At 32.8% G+C, this 12,049-nt stretch overlaps 1 protein-coding gene across 1 annotated transcript in view; it reads right to left on the reverse strand.

The window, feature by feature from the left end:
- LOC145843759 (dynein axonemal heavy chain 3-like) overlaps window positions 1-12,049 on the reverse strand; it is a 44,733-nt gene that overhangs the window by 11,643 nt on the left and 21,041 nt on the right. The window contains exons 25-47 of the mRNA XM_082950979.1: window positions 11,870-12,016; window positions 11,593-11,726; window positions 11,324-11,401; window positions 10,914-11,113; window positions 10,449-10,569; window positions 9,925-10,035; window positions 9,547-9,669; window positions 9,172-9,294; window positions 8,729-8,912; window positions 8,388-8,491; window positions 8,112-8,214; window positions 7,117-7,334; window positions 6,656-6,768; window positions 6,164-6,333; window positions 5,581-5,776; window positions 5,159-5,294; window positions 4,834-4,959; window positions 4,310-4,500; window positions 3,892-4,073; window positions 3,420-3,628; window positions 3,024-3,136; window positions 460-643; window positions 89-211 (exon numbers count right to left, since the gene is read on the reverse strand). Coding sequence (XP_082807105.1) covers window positions 89-211; window positions 460-643; window positions 3,024-3,136; window positions 3,420-3,628; window positions 3,892-4,073; window positions 4,310-4,500; window positions 4,834-4,959; window positions 5,159-5,294; window positions 5,581-5,776; window positions 6,164-6,333; window positions 6,656-6,768; window positions 7,117-7,334; window positions 8,112-8,214; window positions 8,388-8,491; window positions 8,729-8,912; window positions 9,172-9,294; window positions 9,547-9,669; window positions 9,925-10,035; window positions 10,449-10,569; window positions 10,914-11,113; window positions 11,324-11,401; window positions 11,593-11,726; window positions 11,870-12,016 — 3,389 coding nt within the window. The remainder of the gene's footprint in view (window positions 1-88; window positions 212-459; window positions 644-3,023; window positions 3,137-3,419; window positions 3,629-3,891; window positions 4,074-4,309; window positions 4,501-4,833; window positions 4,960-5,158; window positions 5,295-5,580; window positions 5,777-6,163; window positions 6,334-6,655; window positions 6,769-7,116; window positions 7,335-8,111; window positions 8,215-8,387; window positions 8,492-8,728; window positions 8,913-9,171; window positions 9,295-9,546; window positions 9,670-9,924; window positions 10,036-10,448; window positions 10,570-10,913; window positions 11,114-11,323; window positions 11,402-11,592; window positions 11,727-11,869; window positions 12,017-12,049) is intronic.

Consider the following 12,049-nt stretch of genomic DNA (forward strand, 5'->3'; position numbering starts at 1 on the left):
AACTTATGATTTGAAATTCCAAGAAAATTGTTCTCGTGCACACTTGGAAACACTAGTTTGGAGATATCTACCGCACGGCAGATCTTACCTCTTTTTTGGCTTCAACTTCAACCGAGTCGCGCTCAATTTTTATCATAATCTGATCGACTTCCGCTGATGTCTTCACCAGTTCCGGCTGCAAATCCCTCAGTTCTTTTTGCATCACGGCGACCTACAACAAGTAGAATGAATTTATATAGATGACAAAGTAATAAAACTGCAATACTTGCTTGTTTAATGACATTAAAAACCTTTGTATCTTTTCACAGTCAATCAATTATGATTAGTAACAAACTAACAAGTTATGTACTCAAACACAATCAGAAAAATGATTCCTAACTTTGTTGCTTAGTTTGAAAATATTTACTTTTATATCATTATTATACTTATTTATATTACTTATTTATATTACTAGTTCACCTGCTGGCTAGCAAACTGCAGTTTTTCCAGCCCGTTCAAGTATCGGTTTTGCAGCCCCTTCACCTCATTACGCTTCTCTTCCAGCAAGTTTTTAAACGTCAGTATGAGTTCCAAGTACGAAGTGGGGGTTACGTACGTCTTCCGCCTCAGCGAGTTCCAAAATTTGTCCGACAGGTGGCGCACGCTGCACGTAAATTTAAAGTGCAATGTCTTTTTAGTATAACATGCATTTAGTTTCAACTAGCTTTTTGAGGATTGATTGTAATGGATTTGGAGTTTTAAAAGTAATGGGGCATAGGAAGGGATATATAACTTTTTTCACAATTTGATCTTATTTTATAGAGTTTTAACTAAGCTACGAGATGTTATTTACAAATTTAAAAAATTCAATACATTTTTTTGAGATATAAAAGATCAAAGTTGGAGGTTTCTTTTGAGAAGCGCGAATTAAAACCGCGAAAAAAGACTACTTCACTAAAAATCTACCTTCTCCTACGTTTTTTGAGATAAATACCTCAACAAACGTAGGAGAAGGTAGATTTTTAGTGATTTCTATCTATATGCCGTTTTAGTTTACGCTTCCCATAAGGAACCTATTGTAGCCTCCGACTTAGACCGGCTATATCTCAAAATTATTTGAGTTTAAAAAATCTGTAAAAAGTAGTGATGTACCGGACTCACTATCCGGGTCCGGCCGGATATTGCCATTTTTGTCTGATATCCGGATCCGGCCGGATTCTAATTTGAAAAAAAAGTCCGGATCCGGTTCCGGCCGGATTCTAATTTGAAAAAAAAGTCCGGGTCCGGTTCCGGCCGGATTCTAATTAAAAAAAAAAGTCCGGATCCGGATCTAGTTAGTAAAAAAGAGCATACTGAAAAGTATTTTTTAAAAAACAAACCCTGAGTAAATTAATAAGAGTCATTTTCGTCAGTTAAAATTAAACACCTACCGTGATTGGCTCATTTTGTACACGTGACTAATTTACATTTGTTTACATTTAAACTATGAAATAAACATTTCATGAAATAAAACTCTTTACATATGTTGTAAAATTGAAAACTTTGAAATGAACACTTGCATTTTTTATTGTTTAAAGTTGAGCTCAGAGAATATTTAGAGTTAAAACGGTTAAATGTACGAGCAAATGAGAATCATATGACGAAATATTTGAAACTAAATACTGATGCAACAAAACATCAGAACATGACAGGCAGTTTATATGTAAGCAGTTAGTTAGTTTGGTGTGTAGCTTGAAGCAACAAAATATCTTGAACGTTTTTGTGAATGCTTATTGTAAGTAGTGTTTTGTTTTAAAAGTGAATATTTCAACAGGTGTTTAATTGTTTAAATATTTAAGCCAGGTTTATAGTTTAATAGTTTATTAAAAGTTTTACAGTTTCATGTCTACTAAAAGTTTTATTTAATTTTTAGTTTTTTGTTTTAAGTCATTTGATATAGATTTAAATAGCTTCCAGTTTTTAAAGTGTTACCAAAGTAATTAATAATTTTGTATATGCTAGTATTTCTTGTTGTGTTTTATATAAAAGATTCATCACTCAAAACTGTCGTGTCTGATTATAGAAAGTAGTCTCAGTTAGAATTTAGTATTTGTTAGATATTTATTAAATAAGGTAGGATTTAATTATGATGGGTAGTACTGATAAGTTAAGTGTACCACAATCAGTCCACAACTTTACTACCAAATTGTCAACCTTTGCTAGCTGTTCTACTGATTATTAGATTATAGTATTTTTTTCAGTTTTTAAAAACCTCATTCTGACTCAGGCTTGTTTATACTCACTCTAGCTAGTTTTATTGACTTAAACAGTAGAAACCCTGCTAGTTTGAAAATTTTTGGGAATTTTAGAAAATCTTGGACTGCCTCAGGCTAGTTTAGTTTTATATAAAAACTCAGGCTAGTTTTCTTTTAGATTTTGAATAAGTTTGAGCTGATCCAGTTTTCAATATTTTGTAACTTTCTAGTGTATTTTGTTCAAGAACTTGATTTCAGATTTTTAATTGTAAATAACACCTAAATTTGTAAACCTTGTGGCTAGCTGTTCTACTTATTATTAGATTAAAGTTCTTTTTTTTTCAGTTTTTAAAAACCTCATTCTGACTCAGGCTAGTTTATTCTAGTGATGTACCGGATTCACTATCCGGGTCCGGCCGGATATTGCCATTTTTGTCTGATATCCGGATCCGGCCGGATTATAATTTGAAAAATAAGTCCGGATCCGGTTCCGGCCGGACTCTAGTTTGAAAAAAAAGTCCGGGTCCGGTTCCGGCCGGATTTTAATTTAAAAAAAAAGTCCGGATCCGGTTCCGGCCGGATTCTAATTTGAAAAAAAAGTCCGGATCCGGATCCGGCCGGACCCGAAATTGTGGGTCCGGTACATCACTAGTAAAAAGCAACTTGTAGCTTAGTTAGAACTAAATAAAATAAGACTAAATTATGAAAAAGGCGATTTCTCCCCCTATGCTTTTTGTTAAAAATATAAAATAAAATCAATCTCATCTTAAAAGTTTTTAATTGTACTACAAAACATAATATTTTTTACACCTCTCATGGAAGTTCTTGCACATTTGCACGCATTTCTGCCTGATATCGTCTTCGAGGTCAACATCAGCGAGAAATCTGTGAGCCACAATCTCCAACGCGTCCTCTGGCCACGCCTGTTGTGTGATTTTTTTTAAATAAAAATAAAAGTGTTTCCAAGTTCTGTCTGGCCACGCCTGTAACGTGTACATACTAACATAAAATAGTAAGAGTATTAAAATACTTTCTTTTCGTCATTCTTGTCAGAAAAATGTCATGAGATGTTTTAAACCAGTCTATATAAATAAAAAGATTAAAACTAAAGTATGAAAGTCTTCCAATTGATTTCGCTTGAGAAATAAATAAAAATTTATTTTAAATTGTTTTTTTTTTAAGTTAAAAACTACTAGTTCAACCAACTTGGAACCAGTCGATGGTGCAGCAGTTGATCAGCGACGGGAACATCCTCAGTCTCGTTCTCAGGGAATCCCCTATGGGGCTCATCGCCAGGACGACGTGCAGGTTCGCCTTGACCCTCTCGATGAAGTAGTTGTACATGGCAACCGGGTTTCCCTCGATCTTGCGGCCCGTTTTCTTCGCTATCGCCATCATCTTGTCCATCAGCTCGACTGGCGAAAAATATTATTTTAAAACGAATTCAAAGAAGTTTTTTTCAAATAATTTTTTTATATATTACTGATATAAACTTATTTTAAGCAAACAAAGAAGGACTTTATATTAGATAACATACGTAAACAAAAAAAAATCGTAAACATCCATAATATATGTAATAACCATCCATTCGGTGTAGAACTTGTAGAGAGAGTTTTTTAACTGACACAATTTTTTTAAAAACTAGAAAGAGAAAAAAAAAAACTTAAAGTTAACAAACCTTTCTCATCGGCTGGGAACAGGTTGGGGATGTCTGCGGTGTTGAGGATCATGTTGATGTCTTCCACGAAGCTTTCCTCCTTGATCTGCTGGTCGCTGAACAGAAACACGAGGGGATTACCCTGTGCCGCCTTCTTCATCATCGTCCTGATGTCTTCCCGCCAATCAGCGAACGAGTAAGACCTTTGAAAAAAAGAACGTTTGTTAGTAATAAATTAGATGTATAAAAGTTTAAAAAAAGTTTTATTAAAATTTATATCTACATTTTTATATAAAATGGTCCATAAAACTTTTAATAAAACATAGTTTGGTATGGATTAGCTCACTGTAAACATGACATTACAAATTATTAAATTTTTAAGTGTTACTTTTCAATAATAAAGTATTTCAATATATTTATAACTTCATTCTAAACAAACCTTGTCAGTTCCACGGTGTAGATGTCGTAGTCGGCCATGAAAGCGGCCAACCTCGTGACCGACTTCCTGCCGCTGCCCCCCACTCCGATCAGCAACAGGTGGCCGTTGTCCTGCTTGAGGACCCTCGCTACCCTCGACACGTGCTCGATGGCGAACTTGAACATCACCAGCGACATCGGCGTCTTTGATACCTGAATGTTAAGTTGTATGAGAATGGTAACTTGGTTTAAGTTGTGTATTGAGACACAAAACTTAAATTGAGTAGCGAATGTACATCTCTTCTTGTATAAAATTGTAGAGACTAGTCACTAATATAAATATATTTTTGGCTATTTGAACAGATTTTTTGATTCGGACTAATTTTTCTCCTTAATAAAAGACCAAGTTTAAAATTGAAAGTGTTTTATTGAAGATTAAAAGTATACTACTAATCTAAACTATTACAACTACTTAAATTGTAGTAAACCAGCTAGGTTCTCAGATATTACATATTAGATTTACATTTTGCATAAAAGTTATCTAACCTGATTGTATTCTTCCAGATAGTGCTCCATCATATCTGTTAATTCTTTGAAATCTGCAATTTCATCGTAAACCTGAGCTTCTTGATCCATGTAATTTCCGAAAAATAAGTTTCTTATGTCGTCATCCTGAATATTACATGTTGTTTAAGAACAAATTTATTTGAAAACCAATTCGGTCATCGATTGACTTTGAAATAAAAAATGATATACAGTTTCGAAAAAGAGTAATAGTTTCTAACTACTTTTGGAAATTTAAGTTTTTCTACAAATCTAAAAACAGAATACTCTTAATATTCTTAAAATGTAATAAAATATTTTTACTGACAACAAGTTGTTTTCCGGTGACGCATCTTGCACATATCTTGTCCATACTTTGTTTGAAATAGTCAGTACAACACTCCTTCACTATTCTGAAGTAGGCCTGCCTGTCTTCATCGTCTATCAGGCGATCGTAAAACACCCTGTTTTATAATTACTGTTGATCTAAGCTCTGGTTTTTTTATACGTTTTTAATAAATTATTTATTTTTAATTTACACCATAAAATTTTGTCTTTTTTATTTTTTATTTGGTCAAAATATATATTAAATTGAACTTAATAATTTACATAGTTCTCTAACATTTCATCTAAACTGGTCCTAAGATTTTTCAATTTAAACTAAGTTATAATACTCAATAAAACTATAAACTTTCAAGAAAGCAGTAAACAATGGTCAGTGAACTTTCTAATACAAACTGTTCCTCCAACCTGTACACTTCGTGCACCCAAAGCCTGATGAACTTGTCGGAGGTTTCCATCCTGTTGCCAGGCACCAGGAGTATTCCCCTGATGACCCTGGCGAAGTCCCTCAGGTTGAACACGTAGTGGGACTTGGTGGGGGTGGGCAGGAAGGTTTCCATGGTCCTGTTGTAAACTCCCATCGTCGCCTGCACCATCGCCCTACCTACGTTGGAGTGAGAAGTTTTCAGTTAGCAGATTTAACTCGGTTTTAATGATGTATTTAAACTTTAATTTCAAGGTGACATGCTAAGATCATGATTCTGAGTTTTAATCACAATAATAGAAAAAGCTGCTTCAGTATACTAAACTTTAATCAACTCATGCTTTCTTGATTCATTTACATATTTTTTTCATGATGTTATATACAAGTTTGTACCACTAAAGAAAAAATTAACTCTGTTCGAGTATAAACATTTCATGAGTCTTAAACTTAGAAAGTTGTATTTACAGCAATCAGTTTTATTTTTTTGAAAACTGTCATTATCTATCATTTCAAATCAGATAGATTTGTAAGTAAAACTTGATTAAATTAACTACATTAACATCTTACTTGCTCTCTGAATACCGGCATCGTAGCCCGATGCGTACTGCCAATCCACGATGGACTGGAATATTTTGGTGATGGTGTCCTGCGAGAAGTTGTCGATCGATATCACGTTCAAATGGCGCGTCATCCGATCCGTGATGCTGTTTCTACCGCCGCCAGGGGGACCCATTGCGCTGTAAACAGTTTTAATAGTGCTATAAACCATGGTTGTTAAAAAAAAATGTTTGAAATAATTACCAAAGTTAATATAATAATACAAACAACGTTTTACAAAAATCTACTATAAATAAAATGTATAAAATGTTATGAGTTCTAAAAAACTTTAAACAAAAAATGCTGTTCTATATTAAAAAAAAATATATATAAAAAATTACAAAATGTATCAATCTCAAATCACTATTTTAATCCGTTTTATTTCGAACACCTTTTTTTTGATTATGTAGATAAAGCATAGTTTATCAAACGATAAAATATTAAATTATATATAAAACTAACGATATGAAGAGAACATCGGTAAGGTTGATTTTAGAGCTATCTTTCTTGTCGTACACGAATCCGTGGTCGAGCCAAGTTCTCAACAGCTCGATGGGAGGTTGCGCTCCATATATCTGATATCGTTTTTATAAATTACCTTTTAAATACATTACAACATAGTTTTTAGTCTGAAACCGCTATGAGGCAAAGAGTAAAGGTGTTTAGAGAAAATTAAACTTTATTTTATGAAATAAAACTTCATTAGATTAGATCTATTTGTAACCTTTTAAAGAAAAAAACTAGTGAGGTGTTTAATTTGCAAGTTTTCAACCTAAAAATAACTATAACTAAACAGACTACTAAAAGAATAACATATATATATATATAGTTTTTCTTGAAGCAGTTCATGGTTTCTTACAACCAAAATAAAAAAACGTAAGAAAAACAAATAAAATAAAAAAAGTAACAAGCCAAAAACAAACTTCTTTCTGGGGCATGTTGAGGTCGTCAACGAATAGGACGCACTTTTTGTTCACCGGCGGTCCGTACAAGCCACGTCTTCTGCGGTCCAGCTTGGACATTATTATGTCCTGGGTCTGGCCGGCGGATGTCCTGGCGCTGAAGTTGATGTTGTTCTGCACGAACTTCTCCTTATCGAGACGGAGCAGGTAGTCGTTCGTTATCGCAGATTTTCCGGTTCCTTACAAAGATAATACGTTTCGGTTTATATTAAGTAAAAAATATTCTTAATGTAGTTAAATGTTTTTTTTTTACTCCAGGTTTTCTGAATTTCTTCCAGAATTTTGAAAGTACACGTTTTTGGGTCTATTTGTAGTTTAAAATTAAGTTCAAGTTAAAAAACAGTTTTAAACAGTATAACAACATTGAAAAGATACTGTAAACCTACTTTAAAAGTGTTTTTCTACTACAAAAAAAAATTGATTATGACAAAACACAATAATTTTTTTGATACATTTTTTGTGTAAAATCGAAATTTCACTACTTAGTATGTAAAAAAAATTAAATTCAAGGTTTTTCTAGGTTACTTAGTGATTTTTGTCGAAAATTCCAGGTTTTTACTGTTTTTTTTTTTTTAATTTTCCCAAACTGCAGGTTTTTCCAGGATTCCAGGTTTTTTGGCAACCCTGTTTTAAGTTACAGGTAGCTTTACTGAAAATATTTCAAATTAGTTGACGAGTATTAACCTTAAAAGCTTAAAGTATATATTTTTTCTAAAATCTACTTAATCATTAGAACGGTGTAGGTTAGTTTTATGTCAAATGTATTGTAAAAGAATCAAAAACTAAACCTAAAATCTCCTTGTTATGTAAATGTAAAGTAAATCATGGCTAGATTATAATTGATAGACTTTTATATTTAGCATGGAAAAAAGTGAGTACAAATTAAACTTAATCTAATACACAGTTTAAAGTATCATGAGATCAAGTTATTTGTATTGAATGACGATTGGAACTACCTGTTGGGCCGCAGAACAGGACAGGCACACCAGACTTAATGAAATGGTCAAGAAAGTAGCTCTGTTGGGCCGTGTTCATTGTAGTTATTATTATTTCGCTTACCTAAATAAAAAGATGAAGTAATAAAAAGATCCAATAAGTTTTTATAGAGCGTAAAATTTTTATGAGTAATTTTATAATTGGAATTATTTTATTTTTTTAATACTCGTTTTAAAAATGTTATTTTAAAGTTTTGTTTACATGAGTAAAATATGGTATGTTTCATTACTACTTACTTTAGCGTCTTCGGCTATAGCAACATCGCTGTTTTGGTAATAATTCATCCAATTTTCCCATCCACCGTTGGATCGTTTGCGGAAGAAAAAGTCGTATACAGATCCTTCATAATAACATTGTTATTAATTACATGCAAAATGGGAAACTATCTTATCTAAAATACTATAACCTGATAAAACAAACAGTTATTGTTCTTTATGAAACATGCTTTAGAACAAATACAAAAAACTTTAAAATAAATCCGCAACTAAAAAGTCTTAAAGCAGCTAAAACTAAACCAAAGAAAACAAATAATTTGTTATTTAATTACTTTAAAAAATCTTGGAAACAACAAACCCACCTTTTTCAGGGAAGCAGTGCTGTTTCGAGAGTTTGGAAGACTTCGGCTTGGGATATTTGTTCTCCTGACCTGAAATGAGCGATCTGAAGAACAAATCGAACTTTTTTCTGCTCTCTCCGTCAATAGTGGCGCCTAGTGACCAAACTACGCTGAACAACATTATTCCTTGCAGCCACAACGAAATCTGAAAAATTATAAGATGACTATTTTAACAAGATGTAATTAAGGTAGTAAATAGTAACCTTTAAGTATTCATAGTTATATAAAAACAACATTGAAAACTACCGCTTAAAAACGGTTAAATTTTTCCGAGTTAGTAAAAATTGTTAGAAATTTTTTAGTGTACGATACGTGCCTACGAAGTTATAAAAATAGCACTTTTTAGTTAAAACACACACAAGTTATTTCATTAATTTGTATTAATACGTTAAACTCATCTGAACCTGCTGGTGAGTCATGGAGTTTTCGCTCTCTTCCGCCAGATCGCCCGAAGACCTGATCTCCGTCAGCAAGCTGTCGAACAACCTGATCAGCATCACTGTCAGGTGCAGCTCCGATGATTTCAACTGTGCGTTGAAAAATGATTTAAAAAAACTGCAGAAAAAAAAAGTGTACCGAGTAGAACTTAAAGCACAAATTCAAATTTATTCATTTGGTACTTGAATGTTTTTATTTGTAATTAAATTTCAACATTGTTACTTTGTCACAAAAAATGCAAAAAAAATCTTATGTTTTGTTTTACTGAAAAACGCAAAAAAAAATTCTTGTAAATCAATACGTTTTAACAGATTCATAAACAAATGTAAATCAAAACTGACTATATATTTGCAGTTGTGCCTGATAAACTCAAAGCAAGGATTGAGGAGCCATTCGAACATGTCACTCAGCATGGTTCTATGCTCTTCGTCGATGTTAGACGGCAACGTGTTTATGTATGAATCCTGTGTGTGATGTTTTAGTAAAATAAACATAACCAAAATGATGAAAGCTTAATAAAACTTAATATACAAATATACTAAAAACATAAAACTTGAAGAAATGCTTTTTCTTTTTTTTTTTTGTGCTCATAACACCAGTTTATTCAACTGCGAAATAAAATAAAGCTTAATGCTTATGAAGCTAAAAATGTTGTTGAAACTCATTTTAAGTTTGTTCAACTTTAAAAAAAAAAATCACAATGCAAATTTAACATCGACCTTGAAAGGAGCCCAGCCAAGCTCTCCGGGTTCGATGTAGATCATACCACATCTGGACACGGTGGCGGGCGAAGCTTGCTCCAAATCGGCAGGCTCGAATATCAAGCTCATCTGTGAGTTAGTGAAGTTTATTCTTAAGCTAACACTTTGCTTTTTAAACATACCGCAAGTTTGATTAGGTTTGAGGGAAGAATGTGTTAGTTGTACACTTTACTGTTAAAACTAGTTAAATATTTCAATAACATAAAGGAAAAAACTTCACAAAATTAACTAAATTTTGAATTGTTTTTGAATAAGAGCCTTATAAAATTAATTTTCTTCGTTAAAAGTAGCTTCAATATTATAGTTCTTAAAAACCAAATTATTACAAAAAATAAATACGTTCACGATAAAAAAAATAATTAAAATCAAGTTTTATCTGTAAAAAACAAACAACATGCAAAAATACAAAGTCATTCTATGAAGTTTAAAATACCAAAGAAAACCAACAAAAGTTCTGGTAATTATTTAAAAAGTGAACATACCTTGTTGCTCATTTGTATGATTTCTCCGCTCATGAGACACAGTTTTTTGTTGTCATCCAATACAGTGTTCATGTTTTCAATCCAAACCGCGTCTACCGGACCATCGAACAACAGCCACTGACTGTAAGATAACATAGTTTGAACAAAGAGAACTTAACAATAAAATAAACACATATACGTTGTGTTATTATATAAAAAAGACTGATTATCAATTTAAGAAGTTCACACACTTATTTAAAAAGAACAAGATTATAAAAACCAAAAAGTTAATTTAAAAAGCGTTTCTATGCTAAGAAGAAGAACAGAAAAGGTGCATATTCTACAAGGAACAAATCTAGAGGTGTAAATTACACCAAGACATAATTCTTTATACGAGAAATTACTACAGCAGCTTTTATATCTTCAGTAAAGCTTTACTGATATTTTTTCATTAAACCACAACCTTATCCAATCAAAACTTCTCACCGGTGAGGGGAGTCAGTAGATGCCTGTTTTCTGTACAATATGGGCAGCACGCCGTCTGACCACTCGTGCGAGACGGGATCGAAGCTTCCGTACAGCTGGAACATGGACACCGACTTCGGGTTGATTATGTTGAAGTCCACGCCCAAAACCTCGTCCAAAGCCTTGCTGTTGTACAAGTCCGTGAGCGTTTGCGCTAGACACTGGAGAAATGATTATGTGGTTAAATACAGTACGTAAAAAGATAGAATGTCCAGTTTATATGTGTAGCGTGAAAAAATAAAAAACATTTCAAGATAATAGTACGGTAGTCTAAAAAACACTTTATTTTGAAATAACCAGATCTCTAGTTATACATTGAATTTGGTTTGAAGCATATAGTTTAACAAATAAACATAATTATTTGTAACAACCTGGTACGCAGTGGTTTTCCCGCCAAGTGGGTCGCCAACAATCATGAAACCGTGACGAACCAGCATCATTTCGTAGACCTTTATTATTTTTAAAGTGTGGTTAATATTACAAAATACTCATTACTATGGTATGTAGGTTGTGAACAAAAATATTGCTAAAACATCGAAGATCATTGCTATTATAAAACTTATTATATAGAAAAAAACAATCTTTTTTCATTAGTGTTTTCAAGAAGTTCAATGTAAATATTAGTTATCAATGCACAAACTTGCGTAATTTTTGTGATGACGAAATCAGTAGCCTGCAAGTTTTTACTCTTTAGGACTTTTTTGAGCGCAGTGTACAAAACTTCGTAGTCAGGTTTCGGCAGCTCAACTCCCGGAAAGAGGTCAGAAATTATACCTGTATTTATTTAAAATTAAATTCAAAAAAGAAAAGAAAAACAGTTTTTATTGCAATAGTTCATTGCAAGTAAGAGTAGATAAAAAAGCTAGCTTAAAAACTTCAGACGTCTTCTCAAACTTTCAACAACAAATCTATCTGACCGTTAAACAAAGGCACGTCTTGTGAGAGGAATTTAGCCAGATTGACGTCCATGATCGCTCGCAACATCAGGATGCTCTCGTTTTCATCGGGATACTTCAGTTTCAAGTTTCCCGCCGCCGTCAGCACCGACTTCACCGCTCTCATACCTTCAAGTTAGATTAAAGTTTTCTTTTTTGAAC

Source organism: Thalia democratica, chromosome 9, assembly GCF_965202585.1.
Source record: "Thalia democratica chromosome 9, ktThaDemo2.hap1.1, whole genome shotgun sequence".
NCBI classification, from domain to species: Eukaryota; Metazoa; Chordata; class Thaliacea; order Salpida; family Salpidae; genus Thalia; species Thalia democratica.